This window comes from Hemicordylus capensis, chromosome 2, assembly GCF_027244095.1.
Source record: "Hemicordylus capensis ecotype Gifberg chromosome 2, rHemCap1.1.pri, whole genome shotgun sequence".
Lineage (NCBI taxonomy): Eukaryota > Metazoa > Chordata > Lepidosauria > Squamata > Cordylidae > Hemicordylus > Hemicordylus capensis.
The window spans coordinates 96,772,397-96,798,664 of NC_069658.1; the positions used below are offsets into that span (position 1 = coordinate 96,772,397).

Genomic DNA, 26,268 nt, shown 5'->3' on the forward strand with positions numbered 1-26,268 from the left:
TACCTCGATGGTGACATAGCATGGCTGAACCCGCAAGTGTGCCATGGAGTAGGCGTGGCGAGCTGCGTGGAAGTCAGTAGTGTAGGAGCCAGGGTTGAGATAGGTGCCCGACCATCATCAGAGTGTGGAAAACCCTGAAAAGTTGAAGGTGTGGTAGCAGTCGAATCAAGCATCTTCAGAAGGGGGTCCAGAGAAGCAGGCTCCGCATCAGAGAGATCTTCCTCCTCTACAGAGAATGTCATTGGAGCACGGAACCGAGGAGTCACAGTAGTGATGTTAGCAAGCGTATTTAGTGTCGACAATTGATCTCCATCTCTCGACGTTGAGGGGAAACTAACTGGAGTCAGTGCGAGCCCCAGATCACGGGCTGACGGGATTGTGGGCATCGATGTCGATGCAATCATTTTAGTTTTTTCTATCGACGTCGATATGGTGCCCTTCTGTAACATCTCCTGTGGCATGGATGTCGATGTGCCATTCAGTATCGATGCCGAAGGTGATGTCGTATGACTCGGTGCGCTTTCTTGAAATGTCTCCTTCGGCATCAAAGTCGATGTTGATGTGTCATTTGGCATCGATGCAGACACCGATGTCATATGACTCTGTGCTCTCGGTGTCAACAGTTGTCTCCGCCTCAATGTCAATGCCGAGCATTCCGGCGTCTTCGATGGAGAGGTCTCCCTCGGTATCAACTTCGATATCGAGAGGTATGGAGTTTCCGGTCTCGACAGAACTGATTTCCTCAATATCGATTGAGACGTCGACACCGAAACAACATCCATTTCCTGAGCCGTTCTTGGTGATGGCGTTGAACTGGAGGAGGATAGTTTCTTTGCTTTTTTCGCGGGTTTTTTGGCGGACACCATTTTATCACCCTGCCTTTTCAAGGGCTTAGGGGCTTTCTTGGCGGGCATGGAGGTTTTAGACTGGGCCAAACCCAGGGCCCTCACGCCTTGAGGAGATTTCAGCGAAGTGGAGGGCGCAGTTAAGGCATCGTCATATAAAGCTGCGCGTAGACGAAGTTCCCTATTCCTCCTCCTCTGCTTAGAAAACGACTGGCAGACTTTACAGGTGGAAGTTAGATGGGCCTCTCCCAAACATAATAGGCACAAACTGTGGTCATCTTGAGAGGGCAATTTTGCTTTACACTCTGCGAAGCGCTTAAAAGTCTTTTTGCCTTTAGGGGTTTCCATTGTACTCACTCCGTGGGACAAGCCGTGGTCAAAATGCCAGAATCAGTCCGATTTTTCAACGGTTGAAAATGGTATACAACGGAAATCCAGAAAACAGTCCGAGGTCAATTCAATATTCCAGCATCAGAAATGGAAAACGAAGGAGCCGCAGAAATCGCGAGCGATCCCTACAGCGGTCAAAAAGGAACTGAAGTGCCTGCACTTCCTGCCTTAAATAGCCACGTAGTCACGTGGGGCGGGGTGCAGGCGCCATAGAGGAGCTATAGAACTCGATACCAAGAGGCTTCCGAGCAGGCGCAGAACCCACTCTAAAAGTATCGATGGATCACGACTCAGATCACTGAGCACTCAAGATGGCATCCGCACATGCGTAAATCACCTTGGTTATTTGGCCAACAGGTACATATACGTATATACGTATGTACGTATGCATGCAAGCAAACACCCGCACACCCAAGTCTTGCAATTGGAAATCATCATGGGGACCAATTTAAAATAGCCTCAATCTAGCCGTTGTTTCATGTGCAACTACTCTAAAGCGGGGGTTGTTATGTTTTAATGTACTGAGACCTATGACGACAAGAGAGGAATGCAGAGTTTAAGTTTACCCATTTAAGAGGGATATCAAAGGGTAAATGGGGTGGGGGAGCTGCTCAGTTCCTCAGACAAGCAAAATGATTGCATAACACACAACTTTTTTGTGTTACACTCTACCTTTCAACTTCAGACAAGCAAAGTGGGGAGGGGAGCCGAGAGATCAGTCCTCAAGGTCTCTTCCATTGTGAAATGAAGCTTACATCTTCCCTAGCTTTCTTCTGGAGGCCCAACACATAATCAAGAACTACAGCATATATACTTTGTCAGTAGTCAATATAACTGGATTCCTCTGCAATAACACTAAAATTTCAGGTACCTTCCACAGCAATCCGCTTTTTAGGCCAGTCCTTAGATTCACGAGACACTTTTTCTTTGAGGCGTATGCTGATGACTAAGTCAGCCAAATTAAATTCCAGGGCATAAAAACGAAATAGTTCAACCCAGAACTGTCCAACTGGAACTGAAGACTGATGATCTGAATCAAACACTAAAGGAACCTTGTAATTAAAGAAGAGGTTGAATCATCATGTTTACCAAGAGTGAAATTCATACTTTATTAACCCACACCCAAAGCAGTTTTAATGATTCAAGACAATAGGAGAGCTCAATAATATTGTGCTCTGCTCAATATTACACACAAAGTTAAGATATTTTGTAACTAAGTTGTTACAAAAACCAAGTTCTATAATCTTTTCAAGATTTCAATATGTATAACATATACAGTACTGCCAACAAGTGCTTGGGTAGCACAATGATGTATTTTAGTCTAGATCAGGACTGTACAATTTTGGCCCTCCTGTAGACATTGGACTACAAATCCCATCATCCCTTACTATTAGCCACTGTGGCTGAGGATGATGAGAGCTGTAGTCCAAAAACAGTTGGAAGGCCAAAGTTGTGCAGTCCTGATCTAGATTGTTCAAGTTTATAATCTTAAATTATTGAATGGAACCAAATTAATTTGGCAGACAATTGCAGGAATTGGGGGTATTTCAGTTGATCATCCTTCCTTTTTAATCATATTACAGTCTTATATGCTTTTATGCATATTCAGCTCCAAACTCTTAACAGTTATATAATGTATTTTAAAGTACGGTAATTAAACTCACATGTTTACTTTATATTACACTTTTACCAAGTTATTGGTGCTTTAGTAAATACATAAATGCTTATTGCTAGAAACTGGATAGCTTGATCCTGGAGTTCTTTAATCCTGCATGCATACACCATATAACTGGTTTAAATCATGGTAGCTAGTGTCCCACTGAAGTCAATGAAAACTATCTAGCCTCAAACATTTCATTGCCATCAATGGAACTGCTCCATGATTTCTATGAAGAATTTTGTTTATATACTGCTTTTCAATAGGAAAAAAAGAAGTAGTTCCCTCAACCACAAAGCAACCTCCTCAACCACAAAGGAAATACTGACAACAACTACTGGAGGAAGACTGTGCTGGAATAGAATAAGCGCAGTTGCTCTCTCTCTGCAGAATATAAAGAGAGTCACCACTCTGGAAAGGTGCCTCTTTGCCCAGTTAGCAGGGGTATGTGCTGGTTTATTTCAACCTACTTCATAAAATGCCCAACTAAGGATACGCATTTAAATCTCTCTCAAACATTACCCCTTCTAAAATGAATACATTAACATACCTTGCCCCTCTTAGGAGAAGTTTCTTTTGAAGAACTATCACTGACAGCAGGATTTTGCTCCCAGACTACAATGTCATTTTCAACTTCTTTCAGATTAAAGTTTACTAAGTTAGTCAATGAAAATCCTCCAATCTAACAAGAGAGGTAGAGATAAACAATGTTGTTATAAACAGCAACACTCCTGGATTTTCTTCCGTTAAGGAAAGAATACACAGTACTAGACTATGCTAGACAGTCATTAAAATGTATCTTAAGAAATAAGAACCACCTTGCTAGATGAGACCTTCTAGTCCAGCATTCTAACAATAGCTAGAGAGAGCCTTCCAGAAGCTTGCAAGGAGGACATGATGAACACAGTAATACATTGTGCTAGGTAGCAAGTACTAGTATTAAGAAAGGGAGACAAAGTTCTGTTCAGTCTCTGTACAGCATTCATCATTTTTAAGATCGCCAACATATTCTTTCCCAAAAAGGCTGTTCCTTTAAACTTAAACTATTCCTTTAGTAGCTCAATCGCTGCCACTACTCCCACTTTTTAACTGTTTAATCCCCCCTGATGTGGGCGAAATTCCAGAGAACTCTCCTTCTCTTTACTGTTGGAAAAGTACACAAAATCTTCCATGTGCAAGCCTACACGTGATGAGAAAACTTGGTAGAGTTGCTGAGCAATCAAATTGAGACATGTGTTGCATGACAGACAATAACCCCTTTCCAGCCCCTCTTTCTCGAGTTAAAAATTAACTCAAAAAGGCTCAAAATCCACACAAAAATTGCAAAAGACAAATGGAAAATAAACTTTATTTAAAATACTACCGACTGTTTATGTCTGAGGCTCTCTCAGCTTTTAGATACAGGTAAAAGGAACACTCAACTATTACAAAAATACTTCAAAAGGCACCCTCAGATGATATTGGGGCAGCATACTTTAAAAATCATGGTTACTCAGTTGAAAAGAACATAGATATAAGAAAATACAAAAAGCCCCCTTTAAGAGTTTACACAGACTTTTGCAGCGCCCTGCTGGAATGGCGCTGGGTCAGTTTCTCTTCGCTTGTTACAGAAAAACCACAATACAACAGTTGTAAAGTTTTGCAAAGCACACCAAAGCAAATAAGAAGTCTAATACGAGCTAACAAACTGTTCCCTGGCTAAATCTTTCCCCGAAGTCAAAGCCCTGGCTTCCTTCCTGAACTCACCAAATCCTTGGTTGATACTTTAGGCCCCTGCAGTCCTAACTTCCCAGGATTGCAGTCCTCCTGGTTGAAGCCATTGGCCTGGCCAGCCAACTTGTTACCCCAGCCTGGCTCCAACTGAGAACAAAGAAACCCTTCTCTTCCTGCCGCAAAGTCCTCTAGGTCCTGCCCACCATGTGCCGAGCAGCTGATCCCTAGAGGTCACTGTCTGTCAGTCAAGACAAGGTTCACTTCTGGTTCACTCTTTAGGGGAGGGAGGTGCCGTTCACTACAACAGTAATAACTGTGCCAGGCAGATTTGCCTGGGGAGAGAATCTGACATCGAGAGTCCCGCCACAAGAAAAGGCCTTATCTTCTGTAGCCAACCTTCAAAGGCCAGCACAGACAATCTCATTTCTGGCTCATAACTGATGAGTAGATTGTATCTTTCCATCATCCCCAAATCCCTAGGGCTCTCAGCATGCTGAATTGTGCTCAAGAACTGGCAATATGGTCATGTCAACGTCCCCATCAGTAACCTAACTGCTGTGCTCAATACTAGCTGAACTTGAGATTTCACCATTCTGAATAATTTGATTCAGGATATGTAAACTTCACTGTTCACTGCTGACCCCCACCAGATAAATTTACTAGGAAAGTAAATATTACCAGTGTCAATAAATGTCACTGCGAGACTCCACTGTTTTCCTTCTTTCACTGTATTTCTATCCTCTACTAAATTGCTGTTTAACAGTTCCATAAAAGAACCTGCTAATTTATCCTTGCCCAAGCCACCATCTTTTCCACTTGCTATGGGAAATGGGAAGTCAGATGTGGGTTTTCTAGCCCAGATCAGATGAGGGCTTCCAAAGCAACAATATTGGAAGGATTTTCTATTTTCCTTATTTTATGCTTTGGGAATGAATGTAATGGATTTGGAGAAATTAACACATGAGACTAGTGATACTAGTTTCCTGGTGGGGGGAAAGAGGTAACACACAATAGTGAATTATTGATACTCAAGGAAAAATGTCAATTCAAAACATTTTACAAATATTTAAGACATACCCATGATCCCAAATACACTGGCAGAAAGGGTTCCTTCCTCTGTTGCAGAAAGAAAATGACCATCAAAGCAAACACATAAGGTGGTAAGCCGCCTTCCTCTGGACGATCCATACAACACAGCTATAAACAGATTGGAAAAATCAATTAAAATATTCCTTTGCCAGCCATTTTAAAATAGTTAATAGGTTTCTTCACAACTAGCCCTGCACCAGTAAACAAGAACTGGAGTTACCACTGAGGAAATAGACAGCATGAATCACTGCTACTTTAGCAGCAGTGATTCAAAAATAGAAGATGCTTCCACAACTAAAGCAGCACTCTGTACTAGGTAACTGCAACAGATCCATGGAACCTGTGCTTCATTTATATTTTTAAAACCAAAAAACACCATTATTATTCAACTCTGTGGATGCATTACTATGTCAGTACCAGAGTTCTGCTGACAGCAATGCTAGCCCCTTTCATAAAATATTATGTTCCATTGCAAAGCAGAGCATTCACAGGACAAATGAAGGGCATAGTTCTTGCGAACTCAGTCACAAAAGTGCAGTTTCATGAATACTGTTTAGCCACCAAGCTAGATTCTCGTAGACCCAAATTAACAACAACATCATATTACATAAAGATTTTTCATTTTTCAACTACTGGCTTACAGGCCCTTGACAGAAGATCACCACCATTAGGATCAACTCTTGCTATATTATTTTTAGGAAAGTGATACAAGAACTAACATTATGAGCTGGGATTATAAATCACTTCACATACGGAGCTGCACTATATGCAACACTGCCCAATTTCCAAACTATATTGACAAAAAGAAAGTTGAGAGCACTTCCTTAGTGTGATTCATAGTACTGTAGCTTGGGTGATTCACTTACTACTACTCTCTCCACTCTCATGCAAATTATCTCCTCCCTTTGATTTTAGAGCCAACAATGGTGCATGATGTCTGTACCAGCATTTTCACTAATCATGCTTAACTCGATCAAAGGTTGCAAAACCATTGTTTGCGAAGATGCAAGGCCAAAAATAACATTGACATTATTAGCTACAAAATGGGATAGTTTACAGGACCAGTTCCTCCTCTAACTTCCATAGCTACTTAAGACTTGTGTGCCCTGAAGGGAAGGCAGAAGAAAAGCCCTGGCCAGGCAGCTCACACCATCATCTCCTGGAGGTACCAGGCACTGACCAAAGTCAACTCTGTTTTTCGTTTTACAACTTTGTTGCAGATTTAGCAGTATTAAACTTTAAACCACCTTGAACACCTTGACAAAAAGGCAGCATATGAGAGCAGTAAACACATAATGTTTCCTAAGTAATAAATACTCTATAATTGCTCAACGAAGTTTAGATTGTTGCCTAGAGAAGGGGCTGAAGTTCAGCAGCAGAACATTTGCTCTGTATACAGAAGATGCCAGGTTCACTCCATGGCATCTCCAGCTACAATTGGGAAAGATCCCTGACTGAAATCATGGAATGCCACAGCCAGTCAGTATAGCTAATGAGCTAGATGGGCCAATGGTCTGACTTGGTATATGGTAGCTCCAGTTGTCAATCTTTTCTTTAAAAAATAATAATAGACCTTTCTCCTTTTATCTATTAAGAGACATTTTCAGATAGCCATTAAAAAAATGTAAGGAGCAGAGGAGAAAAACTTTGTTTCTCTATGACAGAGAGGCACAAAAACAAGAAACAGGCAAATTTGCATATCACATATTTGTGGAAGGTCAGAGTATATATTGCCATGATTATGAGAGAAAATATCTGTTAAACATTTGGTTATATTTAAAAGCAACATACATACTCACATGCAACTAAATGAAACGTACCTTAGCCCAGTATCTGAAGGCAACAACTAGAGATACAAGAGGAGGTTCAAGTTTTCCTAGTGTAGCCAAATGATTAGTTGTCAGGCAAGCATTTTCATTCCCTGCACTTACTCTGCAAACAAGGCCACTAAAATGATAAAGACACAAACTTAGAACTATTTTATCCCACTGGAATAAAAACTGAGGCACAACTATATGTGACTGGCGAGGACTGACTTACTGAAAACAAGCTCTGCATTTTTTTCCTGCTCTCTGGTAACATCTAGTAAAGATGCATAGAATATATGTGTACCATGGTGCATGTGTTCGAGCATCTCATTTTTTATGCTATGGACTACCAATGGAGAGAAAAGGAGCCATCCATTTCACATAAAGTACTGGGTAGAACTATTCATTTTTTAAAAGTAATAGTTTGATAGCGCCATCCTGACTTTAATTGGATTGTTTTATATAAAAATTTATAATCTGCTTTCCCCCTCCAACTTAGGTGCTCAGAGTGACTACTGTTAAACAAGTACAAGATCAGTTTGAAAGAGTGACATTTTTCTACCTATAGTGGAATCAGACAGCTAGATAAACATTCTATTTAAAGTTCCACATGAGCCATCACAGAAGCAGCAATACCTGGGTATGATGAAATACTGCTTACAATTACCTTATTTGTACATCATGATTAATCTTAATTAGAAAGATGTGTACCAGAGAAGGCTTGTGGACTGACAAGCTTATGGAAGATGCTAAGAAATTCTGAGTGAATTGTAAATGTCTGCATCAAGACTATAGCATATGTATATATATTATTACTTCATATCATTTGATATACAGTAGTGTGTGTTATCTTTCATGGTGAAACTCCTTTCCTCTTAATACTAGTTCTAATACAAAATAAAATTTGAATTCCTCTCAACATTTGTTTTGTTTTTAATAGTCAATTTACTTCACTTGGTGAATGTTCTAAAATACTGTTATTGCAATAAACCCAAACTATTTTCACTATACCACATTCCTTATTAAAAACCACACTCATTCAGATAATTACATTTGTCTTCATTCTTTGAGAACAACAAGACAGACCCAATAGCTGAAAGCAGGCAATGCCAAGGAAAGGTTTAAAAAGTATACTTTTCCTTGATCCTAAAACCATTTTGCCTCATTCTAGACTCAAGGAAGGTGAGCTCCCTATCAAATCCAAGCAACACCAAATCAGATGGCCAGTGTGCAGCACACCACAGACCTTCCCAATGAAGATGGCAGCTGCGCCAATTCTTAACATATTTACTAGGAAATAAATTCTAGTAAAGTAGTGCAGATAAACATGGTTGGGTGAAGACTACAAGTCCACACTGTACGGAAAGAAACAAAGTGAACATGCCAATTAAAGGCAAAGCTGCAAAACTGAAGTAATGTGTACAGAATGTGCACAGAACTGAGGAGTGTGGAAAGTGTGGTCCTTACTCTCAAATTCTGGACTAAAAATAATCTGCTCATATTACTATTCTGTGCCAAAATGTTTGAAGTCACTTAGCATGGAAACCATCTTTTCACAATTGTGTCATTTACACTGCTATATGCTATAAGAACACATTTGCCCAGACCTTTGTTTTTCTTTGCACACTACCACAGGCACTCTAGCATGGAAATCGGCATCAATATCAATAAAAAATTCTGTGAGAGGGGAAGAGAAAGCCACATTAATTATGATACTAAAACAAATTTGCATAATCTTTCACACATAAAGCCCTCTATTCCCCATGTCTTCCCAGTGAAAATAAAAAAAGTGAATTACAAAAAAACAAAAGAACCCCTACCATCCTTACCCTGCCCAACCGCATAAACCAAAGATTTATATTTACCATGTCCAAATGCAAATTGGGCAAGGCCTGCTTTTGCATGTTCTGTTTTGAAGAGCTGTGTTAACAAAGTTTATTTGGCACAGTGGCAACCAAACCAAAGTGCACCATATGCTAGGGGCATGATCTGGACCAGTGTTGTGTAATGCGAGGAAATAAAAGCCTAAGAACATGCCCTGCTGGATCAGCCCCAAGGCCCATCCAGTCCAGCATCCTGTTTCACACAGTAGCCCACCAGATGCCTAAGTAGCTACGTTGCTCTGCAATACTGCACAGTCCCACTGAAAACCCTTTTCTAGAACATATACAAGATTTGCGGTGTGCTATATAACAATTAGCTAGTGTTCCACATTGTGCTATAGGCAGTACATCATCTTCTGCTAGAGCAAGAACTAGTCTGGGTTACTTTCTCTGTGCAACATGCTTACATTAGCAAAACAAACAATATCCTAGCACTACATTAGTCTGGATTCTGCTCTATGTAATCTTCAGAAGCAACTGTCCTCAAGTTTCTATCCAGTTCATGCATAATATTTTTCTTCTTTCAGCAGCTAGGTCCTATTATAGTTCAAAAAGTCTTGGGAGAGAGAACAGCCAGCTAATTGTTTTTATGCATGTGAAGAAAGCATGCAAATTAATGCATTTATCTAGAAAGGAATCTAGTTCACAAGTGATTGTGTTTGCAGAAAAGTAAGGTGAGCAAAGATTCGGGAGTCATTTTTGTGCTTGTATTCACAGAAAAAAGTGTGAATCAGCAATTCACAGGTTGACTCACCAGAAGACTTGGCTAGGTCATCACCATATGTTGGTGTATGCCAGTTCACAAAACACATTCAGAGTTGACACGTCAACCTGCCCTAAGGGAAAAGGACTGGATGACATCCTGGTCCTTTCAGGCCCTATGGATTCATGTTCAAGGTCACTTCAATATAGCTTACTTTATTTAGCCCTTGACATTCATCAGCTAATCGGCCCTACTCAGAATTTTTTTTTTTTTTAAGAAAAAATGCTACAGTAGATATTTTCCCACTGTCTCAATGCATATTGACAGGTACAATTGCAGTTTAATCTGCATTTTTGAGAATGGAATCAGCAGGTAATGCAAGCTCCAGTTTAATCAAATTAGAACCCAAGGGTAGGATTTTGTTCTTGCTAACTAAAACTAATATGCCTGCTTCTTATTGCAGCAGATTATAGCTCACTAAGCAGGACAAGCAGCCACTTCAGAACTCAAAGTTTTGGAAAAGCTGTTCTTTCTTCTTAAGTCATCAGATCACCCTCGTTCTTCATTCTGCTTCTATAACCTATCCCTTTTAGTCTCTCTCATATATCCTGATATATCTGAATAAAATGTTCAAAGGTGATGGGGTGGAGCTGTCTATGGCCAAGCGACAGCCACATACTCCAGGGGACCATGCCATTCTCACCGCTAACAGACCTTTGCCATGGCATGACAAAATAAGCCAGCCACCACTGCGCCCATCTACATGGTTAGAGTGCAACACTACTCATGGGTAGTGCCTACTCCTCCTGATATGTGCAGAAATGGACAACTGTACCAACCATTAGTGATCCCTTCCTAATCATCACCTGCTCTCAATATTTTGTGCACAACTTGGCCAAACTTTACATTAGTACAGGTAATAGTTTGTGTATCCTAAATAGTAGAGGATGGATTTATTCCTTTGCTTTTGCCACAGTCCTGATCTAGACTCCCACAACAACTATTATTTACTTTGCAATGAAAGCTACAGTTATGAATATGCCTTACCACTGTTCATCAGGCTTTCTTGTACAAGTAACAGAACATCTGGTTGGGACATCTGTGAAATATAGTAGAACAGAAGCAACAGTACTTTGACATTCGTTATTTACTTAATTTAATATTTCACCACTTTACAGCATTAATTATAGTTTTTGATGTTCCGTTTGTATACCAGTTACATTTAAGACCTTTTGTGCTTTTGGAAATTCTTCAAATTTCCAAAATCTGCCATCGGGGGTGCTGGTGCTCACAGTACCATTATGGCTGCTACAAACCATCTAATCTCCCCACTTAATACGCTGCATTAAAACTGCTGGAGCCAACTTTATGTAATAGTTCCTAACATAATCATACTTACATTGGCTGGGAACTGAATATCTAGGTTTACATCAGAATTTTTGAATCCAAATCTGCTATAGGAAGAGCCATACAGTCTTAGCGAGCAATCTATAAGTGGAAGAAAATGGCAATTCAGAAGAGAACCAGCCACTTCTTGTTACAGTAGCAGAGCCTTGCCTAGAACTCATCCAGGAACAAGAGCCTCTATCTCCCAAACCCTGCTTTATTATATTTCTATGTCCTATCAGAGTGATAAGGGACAAGAGACCAGTGTAACAAAGTTTAGGGCTTCTTATGCTCTGCATATTATCAGCTACTGTGTTGATTCCTCCTTTAGTGGTTCATCTGTTTTACAAGTTTAGGGCCATATTTCACAACAGATAGCTAAATACAGTGAGCCATAGCTTATAAAAAGTATTAATATATACAATCCCGTAAACAAACTCTACTTTTGAAATATGTTTGTCAAAATTAACAGCAAATTATTACCTGGCAATTTTGGATGCAATACATTTTCCATGACCATTTTAATACCAAGCCTTTGTTCCAAGTCTTCATTGTTTAAACCAAACTCTTGCACTACTCTCTCAATAGCAACACCAATCGCTTGGATCTGCAAAGGTTCTGGTGGAGGTAGGGCAGTCAGTAGTTGCTCTTCTTGTTTTTCCTTTAAAGACAATTTGCAAGAACATCTCAATGTTCTTCAGAGCCAGTAAAGTCACAAAAATGCACTCTGGCACACACTACTTACAAGCAAAAAGACTTTTATCTATCCTTCTGTACTAGAGACAGAACAAGACGACAGGTCCACACCTGAAGGAAGTAGGAATTCACAATATAGAATCGGATATTGGTGAGGAAGCTTAAACATTCGGGAAATGTTCAGTTACATATAATCTGATTCTGTTTCAGTAGGGGATGAGGAATAAAGGTTTAAGCCAAAGGCTTCACAGAAGAGATGGATTTTGGAGATATGGAGACTGGCAGGCAGTATCTCATAGGTGCTCTAAGAGCCATTTCCAGGCATAAGAGGCAGCAAGAATGAACAAAATTAAGGGAACAGGAGACCTTCAGATAGCATAGAGTAGTGGAGCTGGGCAAGTGACGTTCATAGGCAGGGTTCAGGGTACAAGAGCAAAGAGATAGGGGCAAAGCCATAAAGTTGTGCTAGATGTAGAAGCAGTCAGGAAGTAAGTTTAGGGACTTAGGGAAGCAACAAGAGATTAATGATTTTAGTAACAGAGATCTGGTCAGAGGTTGAATGGTGAATTAGTCAGACATGAGAAAGTTATACTAATCAAGGTAGGGGAAATGACCAATCTCAAATTAGGGTTTCCACAAAGAGACAGAGAGCGCGGTGGGGGAGTGTATATTTGCAGGGTTATACAGCGAGAAGAGACATGCCTTGACAAGCGATTTAATATGTGAAGCAGCAGCTAGGAGGACATTCTTGCAGTAAAACTGAGTATCGCTAGCATTGAAATGTAAAAATATTTATTAGACCGTTTCCAGAATCCAGTCATACTTTTCCTATGATCAATACTTATCAGTCCTTCCTAGTTATGTTTTATACATTCAATCCAAAACTATAATAGCATAGATTTCAGAAGATGAAAAGTTATTATCATCTTTGTTTATAACTGGATCAATTGCAATAGTAATCTTTGAGACCTGGTCCCTGACAATCTGTGAAACATTAGGTTGACCACCAGCACAGTAATTCATAACTCCATCTACATAGGCCCCCAATAAACACAGAACCAGAAGCAGCTGAAGTGGGAAACAAGTAGCACTCAGTCCACACTGGAGCCAGCTAATTATAGCACAGAGTCAAGGTGAGTGAATCCATCTCTGAAAAGAAAGCCACTCTTACCAGCATTTTCCACAAAGATTCTTATATCTCAGATTTACAGCCTGGATTATTTGCTATAACTGTATACATAAATGGTAACAGTAGTTGACCACACCTTTCACCAATTACATTTGACTAGTAAAGTTTCTACTTCTTTTGCCTAACTCACATTTTCTAGCAATCATTCATGTACCTTTGTTCTCAAAGACTGTCAAGTGCAACATGAGCTACATGGGAATTTTTAGAAACTTCATACCAAATAGGGATGTGCCCCAACGGGCTCGGGCAGCCGCGGGCAGGGTGGGGAGCATGAGATAAGCAGGTCCTTACCTGCTCCATTGTCGCCCCGCCGCTTTTCCGGGCACAGCGCTTGCTCTACCAAAGGCTGCGCGCAGCTGTGGTGCTGTTCCCTGTAGACTGTGCACAGCATCGGCACTCACGTGGCATGTGATGGCCATGTGCGTGCTGATGCTGCAGGGAACAGTGCCACAGCCATGAACAGTCTTAGGTAGAGCAAGTGCCATGCCCAGAAAGGTCGTGCAGGCGCAGAACCCGTTCCTTATGGTTACAATGGATCACAATCCAGATCTGTTACAGTTTTTTTTAGCAACAGATATTTTGAATGTTCTTTCTTGATCTTTACATGGTACAAGAACTTTAACGCTATTACAGCTTTGATTTATTAACTCACCTTTATGTTTTTCTTGTGTCTTTTTTCTTTTATATGCTTATGAGCAAATGCCACTGACTCAATCAAAGCATCACATAATTTGCAAGTATATTTGGCAGTTGGGTAGCTTCGAAGTCGCTAAGAAGAGGACAACAAATTGAGATTTATTGTTAAAAAATATGTTTTGACAAGGTAATTTACTTAAGCCATTTACTCAGGAGAATATTGTGGGTTATTTAAATACAACTGACAACTGGCAGCCTAAACCTACCAAATATGAAAAGCGGCAGTCTTGTACCACCACTGAAGTGGTCAAAATCCTATTTCCATTTGCCTCCAATGGTCTGGCCTTTTGCTATGAGAGCCTGATGCAAGTGTTGAAATATAGCTGCAATTACATAGTTATCTTCACTATAAAAATGGCCTAGGATCCTGTCCCTTTCAAATACTATAGTCCTTTGTTCTCATTTTGAAAATATTTTCACATGCTCTCCTATTTTACCTAAATTAGAGCTTTCCAGTGTATTTATGTCAGCAATTTAAGCCATTTTCCACCTGTAAAGTATTTCAAAGCAGCAGTAATCACATCCAAGACAATATCTGTCATTATGTTGAGAATCTTGTTAACAAATTTAGCTAGACATTTCATATTCTCTTCAATGCATAAGCTATATTTTATCAGCTTCACTGTCAGACTGGAACTTTAAAAGATCCAGACATGATGGCAAACCATGGTTTGATGGCAAACTATGAGAATGATCAGGTACAACCCTAGGACTCATGTGATCTCCAGTCCTAATTTGCAGCAAACCACAGTTTGCTTTGTTCAACCCAGCAATTATGGGTTGAACAACAGTTTACCAGCAAATGAGGATCACAAGCCACATTCAAACATTCTCAGTATTCTACTCTTATGCTTTCCTAAATCTTACACCATTTTGGTTGATCTTCTCCACTAAATATGTTGAAAGGCTAAGGAAAGAGAAATTCCTAACAACAACTCCAATCTCAATTTACATATTCCACAAAACATATTGCAAAAATAGCTACCTTCCTCAGCCGATAAATGCAGTCTCGCTTAAGCCGTTCTTCAGCCTGCTGCAACCCTAGCAGTTCTTTTTCTGTCAGCAAAGACTCATCTATAACAGGTCCATCCATATCATCTTCTTGGTCATTATCTTCTTTTCTCATCCTTCTTGATCGCCTTGGCTTCCTATGTTTCTTCATTTCTTTTCAGCAGTTTTAAGAACAAAGTTGCTTTAAGTACATTGCAAAAATTAACAGAACTCTTTATTCGCTTAGCGCAATTCCACACCTAAGTAAACCCCTGCTGAATAACCACAAGTGATAAAGCACTGAAACTTCAGAAGGAATCTACAGGCCTGACTCAAAAACTCTGGGATTGCAGTCCAACCAGAGAAAGTACAGCACCAACATGAGCCACCCAGAATAAATGCACGGCACAATCCTATGCACGTTTCCTCAGATACCCTACTGCATTCAGCACAACATACTCACTAATAAGTATGCATCATTTTACAGCCTGGAAGTGTCAGTATCAGACAGTTCTTATCTTCTTTCAAACATCTGTTTGGACTTTAAAAAAATTATTAATGGAGTGGAAATAGATGATAGAGCGGTAGACAAGTTAGAATTAATGTACATGCCAACCCATACGCTCAGAGTAACAGCTATCCCTGTTTTGCTTAGTTTCATATGAAAGAGCCCCATTTTTTCCCTTTTTAAATATATGTGCACTACATTATTTTTAATACTGCTCATTTGAAGCACCTTAAGGAACAAATAGTTATCTTCAAGCTTGTATCTCTTAACATTTGTGTCTTCAGAAATGGTACATTTGTGGACTATATGAACATAAAGCATGTCATTATCATACTATATTAATGTACAGTCATAAAACTAGAAAAAGAAAACCAAGCAGCCCCTAAAGAATGTGGTGGCAAGAATGTGGGCAGCAAGTATCTTGACTGGTTCCAGACTTATGAAACACATTATAGCAATAGCAACAGCAATAGCACTTACATTTATATACCGCTCTATAGCCGGAGCTCTCTAAGCGGTTTACAATGATTTAGCATATTGCCCCCAACATTCCTTATACTATCTTATACTATCCCTGTGTCAGCTGCATGGGTTACCAGTTTGTTTTCAGGTATGTTTCAAGGTGCCTGCAATGACTTTTAAAGCCCTAAAGAGTTTAGGGCCAATGTACCTAAGCGACTAGCTTTTTCCATTTGAATCTGCTTTGCCCATAAGAACTTGCAGAGGGCCTCTTATTTGTGTTGCCTCCATCTGGCAGAGACACGTGGGAAAGGGCCTTCTTGGTGGTGGTCTCCTGCAGGCAGGATTCCGTTCCCTGTGAGATGGGGCTGGCCTGCTTCCTTTTAACATTTTGATGTCTCTTAACAGACAAGGAGATCTGAGAAATGGCAAAAACTAGCAGCCTTCTACTCTCAAACATCATTCAGTCAGTTGTAGGGCCAGCATCAGGAGACTGAGTTCTGACAACTGCAGAAAAGTCTTTGTTTCTTTAACAAAAACTTTTGTAATCTTTTTTGGATTACAAAATCATGTGAGACTACTACTTTTGTTTTGAGTTGCTTCTACCTTGTGAATCACTACCTTCTGAAGAAATTGAGGTCTAGTGTTTTTAATCAGTGTGCATAATTTGTTCAAATTGATTTATATGCAATAGTGTTTAATTGCATGTGATTTCTTTTCATTGCCTCTGAACCAGTTTCTACAGAATGTGGAAACGGACAGCAGGTGAATGATACTCCTACCTTCATGATCTTGTACATCGTCATTTAGGTGGGGATGGTGCAAGAGAACTTCCCACACAGCACCATGCCCACAGATGTTTGCTGGACTTTTGCACAATGTTCTGCATCTTACAAGAAAGGCAACCTTACAAAGCTAATGCCATTCGTAGTATTATAAGACTTGTACCTATGATTTTGAAATCCTTTTCCAACCTTGGCTAGAGTGTTTAATAGAGTTATGTGGAGCATAACTGTACAATTTTTGAACCCACTTATTTCACAGAGGATACTGCTCTAACTGCTAAGGGAGTGGGGGATCCCAGTTTTTGCTATAGTATCTAGAGCAGACCAGGAGTGTCACTAATCAATCCAACTTTTCTATGACAGTTTTACCTTAATTCATATTTTATAACCAAGTATTACTACTTGAAATGTTGTAGCATCATATTCTTCATATCTTCCAAGGTTAAAAGTTAACTGGGAAAAACTCTAAGACAGCATTCACCAACAACACAGAACAGTTAACTGGAAAGAGAAGCATCTAAAATGTGTACATTACCAGAATGTCCTTTCCTATCCAACAAATCTTCATTTGTCATGTCTTTCTGAAGCTGTCTCCTTACATTTCTGCTTCCTAGGCTTTCACATTCATGAGAAGAATCCTTCCTTGTCCTGATAAGCACAGGAATCCGGGCTGTAGATTTGTACTCTCGCCAGCTGTCTAAAGTAGTACAATGGTTGTCAGATACCCATTTCTTAATTTGGTCTTTGGAGGCATCACTTATTTTTGTCCCTTGGCTGTAAGCAATGTTTTTAGAAGAATTTGGACTACTCAAAGAACCATGTGCTCCCCGTCTAGGACTTGTTCCATAGTGACCTAGTGCTCCTTTTCTCTTCTCAAGACCTGTGTCTGTCTTGCTGTGTCCATGTCCATTTCCATAGTCATCCATTACTTGGTAATCGTGACTTAAAGCACCTTTCTGGAAATCATCGTCATTTAAAATTCCCCGCTCTTTATTATGCCTCACAAAGCAGGATTTCGAAGCATCTCCCATCATAATAGTTGCTTGCTCTTTCCCTGTGAAATGAGGGAAAGAAATACGTTTTCAAAATGGGACCATAGATAGTGTAACATGGAGTATGGAAAGGAGATTTAGATTGCCATTCAAGAAGCCTTGGGCAAGCCATTACCTCTCAGCTTTTATGGACAAAGAGACTTCACATGTTTGAAGTATGTCAATACACACAATACACGCAGCAGCCCATCATCAGGCCTTTCGAACCTTCCATAAACGAGATTTTAAATACAGAGCATGAGACTAGAAGACACCCTTGTATCACCAGGCAGAACAAAGTTTAGGAAACAACTGATTGTTCCAAGTAGGTTTACTAAAGTCACATCCCATACATATTTATACAAACGGGCGGGGAGCAGACGTCCCGGGATCACTGCTGCCTTCAAGAGCGCCTTTGAAGGGTGTCGGTGTGTCTGGACACAGCCAGCATCCCACATCCTCACTCAGCAACGACCAGCCTCACTCCGAACTAAGGAAAAGCGGGAGATTATTTTTTTGTGGGCAAGCGGCGCTGCCCGGCGCTCCCGTGTACCCCCGTCCAGTCTTCCGGGCCGCCAGACACTGCAGGCTGTTGATTACTCCTCTCTTCCCTCCCCCCCGCGCTTCCTCCCAACGGCAGCACAATTCCTGCGTCTCCTTCCCGCGCTGCCATGACACGCCACAATAAAGAGCGACTCACCGGGACTCTTCTCGGCTGGCTGTTACCGATTCCTCCGCTGCTCCCACCCAGCAGCAGAGCAGGAAGGACACCCGGGAGCAGCGATGCCGTGACACTACCGAGGGGAGGAGGGGAAGGAGGAAGCGGAGAAATAGACTCCGGTAAGAACCCGGATGTCTCGCGAGAGACGCAATCACCACGTGCGGCTGTGCTATTTCTAACCAGCGTGAGGGCAGCGGCTGTGCTATTTCTAACCAGCGTGAGGACGCTTGCGTGCGGCAGCGGCTGACCCTGGGAAGGTGCCGGTAGATGGGAAATAATTGGGTGGTGATACTGCCGGGTGTACGGTTTTAAATAGCTATATTTATTTTTAAATCTCTCCTTTCGTTTATTGCTTGTGATTTTTACCATGCTCTTAGTGACCTCTTTGAGTATTTCGAAATGATTTATAGTGATTTATTATTGTTTTTTTAAAAACGCTTAAGGCATTGTAGGAGGGCCTGGGAATAATAATAGGTTTACTTGGCGTTTATTTCCTCATTTCCCCGCCCCATGGCGCTATCTTTATTCTATCTATTCTTCTATCTAATTAATTCTCCAAGACGGGAGAGATGCTGGGGACGTGGCAGAAAGGGGAAAATTCCCTGGCGTTCCGGCCGGAGGATGCGAGAGAGGAGTCCAGAGACAGAAGGGGTGGGCTGGCGGTGGTCTCACGGCCGAGGGGGATCGAGAAGGGCAGGCAAACGAGCGGGCGGAGGAGGAAAGAAAGCAGCAGGGGTGACGGGGACGGCAGTATGCGGCGGGCTGTCATTCCATAACAGTTCTAATTTGGGCACTACCTAAACCTCAGCCGATTCTAAAAGGCGGGAGTGAAATGCCCGCCCCTTTCTCTCGCTCTATTCCGCCCGTCCCGGGCATTCGTCAGGTGTAGCAGCACTTTACCCTGCCCCTCGACGAGCCCTGCCCGGTGTAGCAGTATTTTTCCCCTGCCCATCAACGAGCCCTGCCCAGTTGGGTTTTCTGACACACTAGTGCGTTTTTATCCCTGCCACTACTTCCTCCTTCTTTTCCTGATAAACTTCCGTGTCTCTGCTCATGCTCAGTCCCCGTTTGTAGCCACTCGGCTGCCCATACCTTGAAGAGACTTGCAGCAATGTAATGCATTATCTTTTTAAAAACTGATTTAAGATGGTTAAAAATTATGTTTAAGAGGTTTTAAATGAGTTTTTTTTCTGAACAGAACATTAAAATATTTTGGTGCTTTGGGAACATGGGCAAGACTAATCAACGGTGGAGCTTTGCTGACTGTATATGTCACGTCCGTTTATGAGCAATGTAACTCATTATCTTCAAAACATTAAAAATTTCATTTTTGAGATTTAGGTGTAAGATGTTTCATCCTGGGCTAGATTCAGATATTAGAGGTTTGGTATTAAATGAGAAATTAAACTACATTGTTAAAAATTATGTATAAGATTTTTGCAATGGATTTTTTTTTCTGAACAATGTCATTCATTATCTTCAAAACATTAAAATCATCTTGTGCTTTGGGAACATGGGCAAGCCTAATCAATTGTGCAGTTTTTGCTAGCTTCATCTGTCACATCCCCTTATGAGCGGGTGAGAAGCTTTCATTGCATGGGGTTGCAGCAGAGTCACTGCTGTTTGCACGCACAGGTCCTGAGTTCCAGTCCTGGACACCAGTCCAGATTGCACTGCCCCCAACATATTTTTGGGGACACAGGTTCAGCTATTAGAGGTGTGGCTCCACCTACCCCACAGATTTCAACCAGATGGGCTTTTCTGATGGGTCCACATCTCTGATGCACAAGGCTGTCCTGAGTTCCAGTCCTCCACTGGGATCCAATCAGTTTCCAGGCACCATGCTTCCACTCCTGGTCTGTGACCTAGCAGATCCCACTACCCGGCCCCATATCCCTGTCAGATTGTGCCACCCAGGCAGCCTTTTCTGATGGGTCCACATCTCTGATGCACTAGGCTGTCAGTTTTCCCTGTCCCTCTCAGATTGCACTCCTTTACATGGATGGGTGTTTTTTTCTGAAACACTGTCAGTGTCCAGCATGCTCTCATATTCCACCAACACCCCATATTTCAACAGATTGTACTGTCCCCAACAGATTTTTCAGACAGAGGTTCAGCTATTAGAGGTGTTGTTCCACCTACCCAACAGATTACAACCAGACAGGCTTTTCTGATGGGTCTGGATTTCTGATGCAGTAGGCTGTCAGTTTCCCTTGTCAGATTGCACCAACCAGGTGGGCTCTTCTGATGTGTAGGCTATCCTGAGTTCCAGTCCTCCACTGGGATCAAGTCAGTTTCCAGGGGCCATGCTTCCACTCCTGGGCTAGGACCCAGTAGATCCCACTACCCCTGTCCCTGTCGGATTGTACCACACAGGTGGGCTTTTTAAAGGGGCCCTCATCTTGGATGCACAAGGCTGTCTTGAGTTCCAGTCCTCCACTAGGCTCCAGTCAGTTTCCAAGGACTATGCTTCCACTCCTGGGCTGGGACACAGCAGATCCCACTTCCCCCGTCTCTTTACATCTCCAATGGGTGTTCTTTTCTGGAGGACTCTCAGTGTTCAGCACCCTCTCATATTCCACCAACCCCACCAATTTCAACCAGGCAGGCTTTTCTGATGGGTCCATATTTCCGATGCACAAGGCTGTCAGTTTTCCCTGTCCCTGTCTGATTGCACTACCCCCAACATATTTCATGGACACAGGTTCAGAAATTAGAGGTGTGGTTACTCACAGCACAGATGTTTAGTAACCTGGAAAGGGGGAGAAAATCTTTGATGCTGTGGAAACACGCACAAGCCTAATCAACTGTGCAGCTTTGCTAACTGCATTTGTCATGTCCCCTTATGAGCAGCTATCGTGTGCTGTTTGCACGCATAGGTCCTGAGTTTCAGTCCTGGATGCCAGTCCAGATTGCACTCCTGGGCTGGGACGCAGCAAATCCCACTACCCCCACCCCACCCCATCCGCATTCCTGTCAGATTGTTCCACCCAGGCGGCCTTTTCTGATGGGTCCTCATCTCTGATCCACAAGGCAGTCAGTTTTCCCTGACAGTGTTGTCAGATTTCACTACCACAGTCAATTAAACATTTTGAACTCCTTACCTTTGTGTGCTGCGAGGGCTGAGTCACGAAAGCCAGCATGTTAGTCTCGAAGGATGTTATCTTGCTCTGCCCTAGCATACACTTTCCTAACTATGCTCAACAATCTTTTTGGGCAATAATTAGATTGATTGGAGTGCTGACCATTCCTATACATAGGGACAGTAACACCTGTGTCCCATTCTTCTGTTATACAGCCTACGCAATCCTGTGATTTTTGTTACATGCACGCACACACACGTTTAATAATCACATAGTTCTTTATTACTGATTGTCATCACCACTGCACTAGGTAGAGAGAGCACAGAAACAAGGCATTAGCGGTGCAGAAACTGCTTGCAGATTTGCTGGGTCACCTGCATGTTCCACACTCAGCCTTCTTATCTTTCCAATTGACTTCCACTCCTGCAGGCACACATCCACTGTGTGTGTAGAGATTGCACGATGGGCATTCTAGCTTCAAAACAGAAGAGATAGCATATGTATTATGTGCACCTATGCTTCAGCATTTCATATTTTCTGTGTAGAGTGTGCTATTGCTGGTGCTTGGAGCTAAGAATGTGTCAAGGAGAGGGGACGGGATTCCAAGCACTTCTAATCTGTTGCATTCATGCAAGCATAAGGCCTCCAGAATACAGTCCTCAGATGTGACTCATGAATAGACAAGCTTGGAGAGGGATTTTTAATAGAGGGATAGTCTACATTGTCTGCACATCATCATCGTCCAAACCCATGCTAGACCTGCACTCCTGAATGTCTTAAGATGGATTATGAAGTCCTTCTTTCTATGCACTCAATAGAAAGTCCATAGGAGGACCTGATTGGAGGGCCTGATTTAGGAGTAGTGCTGCCCATTCCTATAGTCACTAGTGACCTTGATTAAATGCTAGCAAAAATTGTATTGCCTTGGGCGGGGGAGGCAGTTAATATATCTAATGCTGGTATCCTGTGTTTTCAAGAACAATGACACAACTGCCCCTGCCAACCAGCATTTACATTCAGGAGCTCTGATAACACTGCTGTTCATTGGTCTTACCAAGGTGCTTCTCTTCTGGTGAAGAGCCCCTGGTGGCGCAGTGGTAAAACTGCCGCCCTGTAACCAGAAGGTTACAAGTTCAATCCTGACCAGGGGCTCAAGGTTGACTCAGCCTTCCATCCTTCCGAGGTCGGTAAAATGAGTACCCAGAATGTTGGGGGCAATATGCTAAATCATTGTAAACCGCTTAGAGAGCTCTGGCTATAGAGCGGTATATAAATGTAAGTGCTATTGCTATTGCTATTCTTTGAGCCATCCTCATTGCTTTTGTTGCCACACATGACGCAGTATTTCCTTATATCATCTGCATGAAAAATTGCTTTATGTAACTGTGGTGCAATGATTGCTCCCATTAACAACGACATGGTTCCAGTGCACATAAATCTGCCCTGTGCTTGGATAGTTGTGACACTGCCCACAGCTGCCTGGTCAAGATTGCTGCTTAGGGGGCAAGCTTACAGCTCCGGTGTTGGAGCTGTTCTCCTCATCCTCATACTACCACCTTAATGTCCCAACTCTACCACAGTACTTTCTCCAGTGTGTGTGATCCTCCTTGCACTATGTTTTCTTGCAATGGCTAAGTGGAAGAACTTTTGCAAAGTTCTTGAGCCCTTTGGCAACAGTGGATTCTATTATTCATGTATAATTTGCAATCCACTTTCAGAACTCAGGTAGAAGAGAAGTGTTGAAGTAGTTGCTGTAGTAACAGGAGCAGTGAGCAGTGAACAATTATACTCAGATATACTTCCAAGGTTGCAATCAGAAGTTCACTTTGAAACTACAGCATGTTCCTTCAAAAATGCTTTTTACCTGACTCTTGAAGTAACCTCATTGCTATTTCCTTCCTGAACTGCACCATGCGGTCCACATTGGTTTGTACAGATGAGATTTCCTCACTCTGAAGGTAAGATTCTGCAAACTAAGCAAATATTTCAGACAGAAGAAAAGTTACCATGTTGCGCCCACACTATGGGTCCTCTGGATACTAGGTTTCCTGCCATGTTTTGTTTACCTTTAGAATCAGGGGGCCGCAGTTGTGATCATCGTTCTGAACACTGTGACTCAAATAACTGGTTTGCCACCCTACCGTTTCTTCAATCTGCTCAGCCCTCAGGATGATTCTGCACATAGAGAAGTCTGGAGATATTGATACCATTCGTGAAATTATGAGTTTGCACTGTCAGGTGATCATTCGGGCGGATGTCAACATATTTCAGCAAACCCACCCATCGCTTCATTTTGCCATTCATAGCTGAAATTATTGCAAGATCAATGGGAGAGTATAAACAAAGAGCAACCAAGTGTTCAAACCATTCCTGAATCTTCAACAGACTGCTGTGCTTGGCCCCTAACCAGGATATGTTGGTTCAGATCTCGTTTTGATTTGCACATAACTAGGATGCAGTATTTCAATCTGGCCTTTGACAGTTCCTTGTACATAGCTAGGATGCGGGATTAGGGTCTGGAAGGAAAGATGCAACCTGTGATTCAGAATACAACTGCCCAGAGACGTAAGTCTTGGGCGGTATAAAAATATGGTAAATAAATAAATAAATAAATGCCGTTTGGGGGGATGTGTGCAGCATTTGATAAGCTTCTAGGCTAAGGAAGTGTTGGTTAGAAGGGCTGAAGAAGAAAAGTGGTGATTTAGAAGCGTTAGGTTGAGTTTCTGTGACTAAATCCCCCTTATATTCACCGGCAATCTTGCAACCTTCACTTTGTCCTCACCTCTAATTCTTCAGAATTTTGTTCTCAAATTTCTTTTCATTTCCAAGTGGGTCTATTATGACTATTTTGCCAAGACTAGGATGTATCATCTGCAAGTAAAACAGAAAACTTTGTAGGAATGAGAATTGCTTAATCCTCCTAAAAATACATACAAAATGGCTTGGTGCACACATGGTCATCAGACAAAACTGTTCAGCAGCTTCATGAACACATTGCTCATGGATGGCTACAGATGCCACTTTGCACCTAATTTCATATGCTTGCCGAGAAGAATCCACCTCTTACCACGGCAATTCAGTGTCCTCCACTGTTGTACGGCATCACGACCTTATCACGTTCTAGAAGTCCAACCTTAAAATACATAAATCAGCAGCAATCAGAAAACTGGGACATCCAGATAAAGTTCTCCAGTGGAACAACAGCGTTCTCTCTAGGCACCCTGCTGGACAGGTCCATAGGAACATAGCAACATGGGAAGCTGCCATATACCAAGTCAGAATGCTGGTCTAAATTGGTATATAGCAGCTTCCTATGTTCCTGTGTGGACCACATGGAGCAGCAAAGTAGTCCAGTTTAAAATTTAAGACAGTGGATAAGTTGATCTGCCCATGACCACGGCTGGCTGCATGGGTGGAACATTGTGCTCTGGCACTCTTCCTTCACAGCAGTTGCAGAATTGTTACACTGGGAAAACAAGATAGATCAGCTGTTACTACCTTATCTTCTGTGGCTGCCACAGCATTCACTGCCAAGACCTGTTGAAGACAGCATACCATTGCAATCATAAGTCTTGCAATGTATCAATCATAACATTACAGAGGTGTAATTCGGAATGGCATGATTGTGCATCCTTAATCAAAACTGGTTACAGTTCCTTTAGCAGATGATCCCGACATTAATTTATGTAGCACATATAATGCATGTTAAGAATACACTAGACGTTGCTGCTGCGATAGGAGACATACTTGCAGCTCAAAACGCATCATTGCATACCTTCTTGCCCAACTTTCTTGTGATGCAGGCCAGGTAGGCATCGATCACCTGTCGTTGAGGCAAGCACATGTTCACTCATTAATTCTCAGACAGAACATACATGCTTCATAAACTGAGGAGTACTGACATTTGGTTATATGAACTTGCCTCATCCCCAAGCTATCCATGCTGACCCAGTCCATGAAGAGATGACACATATAGTGTTGTGGAGTGCACAACTGCTTCCAGTCTGTCTTCTTCCTTACGCTCCATGATCACTTTTGCTGCACATATTAAGCAAAAAAGTTTTTTAATTTGATGAACAGCTGCAAGTCAACCACCACCACCTGGTTCCCAGGCTCAGCCTGCCCATCATGACCAGACTTCTGACTGAGCCATCTCACAGGACGACAATGCTCCGTGCAAATTTCCCATAAGCCAAGATTGACAGTGCTTGCAGAGGAGGGAGGGCAGGAAGAGAGACTGGGGCAGCAGGTGGGGGAGGGGGAAGGAGGTGGGGGTAGGGGGGCAGGAAGAGAGACGGGAGGGAGGGCAGGTAGAGAGAGACTGTGGCAGGAGGTGGGGGAGGGGGAAGGAAGTGGGGGTAGGGGACAGGAAGAGAGACTGGGGCAGGAGGAGGGGGCAGGAGCTAGGTGGAGGGAGGGCAGGAAGAGAGACTAGGGCAGGAAGTGGAAGGAGGGAGCAGGAGGTGGGTGGAGGGAAGGCAGGAAGAGAGACTGGGGCAGGTGGTGGGGGAGGGGCAGGAAGAAATACTGGAGCGGGAGGTGAGAGGAGGGGGCAGGAGGTAGGTGCAGGGAGGGCAGGAAGAGAGACTGGGGCAGGAGGCAGGGAGAGGGGGCAGGAGGTAGGTGGAGGGAGGGC

At 42.2% G+C, this 26,268-nt stretch overlaps 2 protein-coding genes across 8 annotated transcripts in view; one reads left to right on the plus strand and one right to left on the minus strand.

Moving 5' to 3' along the window:
• TUT7 (terminal uridylyl transferase 7) overlaps nucleotides 1–18,681 on the minus strand; it is a 46,029-nt gene extending 27,348 nt beyond the window's left edge. For 2 of the 4 annotated variants that reach the window (XM_053296212.1, XM_053296215.1), the window contains exons 1-12: nucleotides 18,529–18,681; nucleotides 17,333–17,851; nucleotides 15,041–15,219; nucleotides 14,012–14,128; nucleotides 11,958–12,135; nucleotides 11,488–11,576; nucleotides 11,136–11,187; nucleotides 9,110–9,179; nucleotides 7,515–7,641; nucleotides 5,683–5,802; nucleotides 3,443–3,574; nucleotides 2,107–2,287 (exon numbers count right to left, since the gene is read on the minus strand). In XM_053296212.1, coding sequence (XP_053152187.1) covers nucleotides 2,107–2,287; nucleotides 3,443–3,574; nucleotides 5,683–5,802; nucleotides 7,515–7,641; nucleotides 9,110–9,179; nucleotides 11,136–11,187; nucleotides 11,488–11,576; nucleotides 11,958–12,135; nucleotides 14,012–14,128; nucleotides 15,041–15,219; nucleotides 17,333–17,831 — 1,744 coding nt within the window. In that variant the 5' untranslated portion in view covers nucleotides 17,832–17,851; nucleotides 18,529–18,681. Of the gene's footprint in view, nucleotides 1–2,106; nucleotides 2,288–3,442; nucleotides 3,575–5,682; nucleotides 5,803–7,514; nucleotides 7,642–9,109; nucleotides 9,180–11,135; nucleotides 11,188–11,487; nucleotides 11,577–11,957; nucleotides 12,136–14,011; nucleotides 14,129–15,040; nucleotides 15,220–17,332; nucleotides 17,852–17,964; nucleotides 18,105–18,181; nucleotides 18,319–18,528 lie in introns of those variants that run through there. The other 2 variants (XM_053296213.1, XM_053296214.1) reach the window with 2 other exon arrangements.
• LOC128345002 (uncharacterized) overlaps nucleotides 18,399–26,268 on the plus strand; it is a 39,774-nt gene continuing 31,904 nt past the window's right edge. Inside the window, exon 1 of one of the 4 annotated variants that reach the window (XM_053296219.1) lies at nucleotides 18,399–18,668. The gene's annotated coding sequence lies outside the window, so the exon portion shown is untranslated. Of the gene's footprint in view, nucleotides 18,669–18,722; nucleotides 18,850–26,268 lie in introns of those variants that run through there. The other 3 variants (XM_053296220.1, XM_053296222.1, XM_053296224.1) reach the window with 3 other exon arrangements.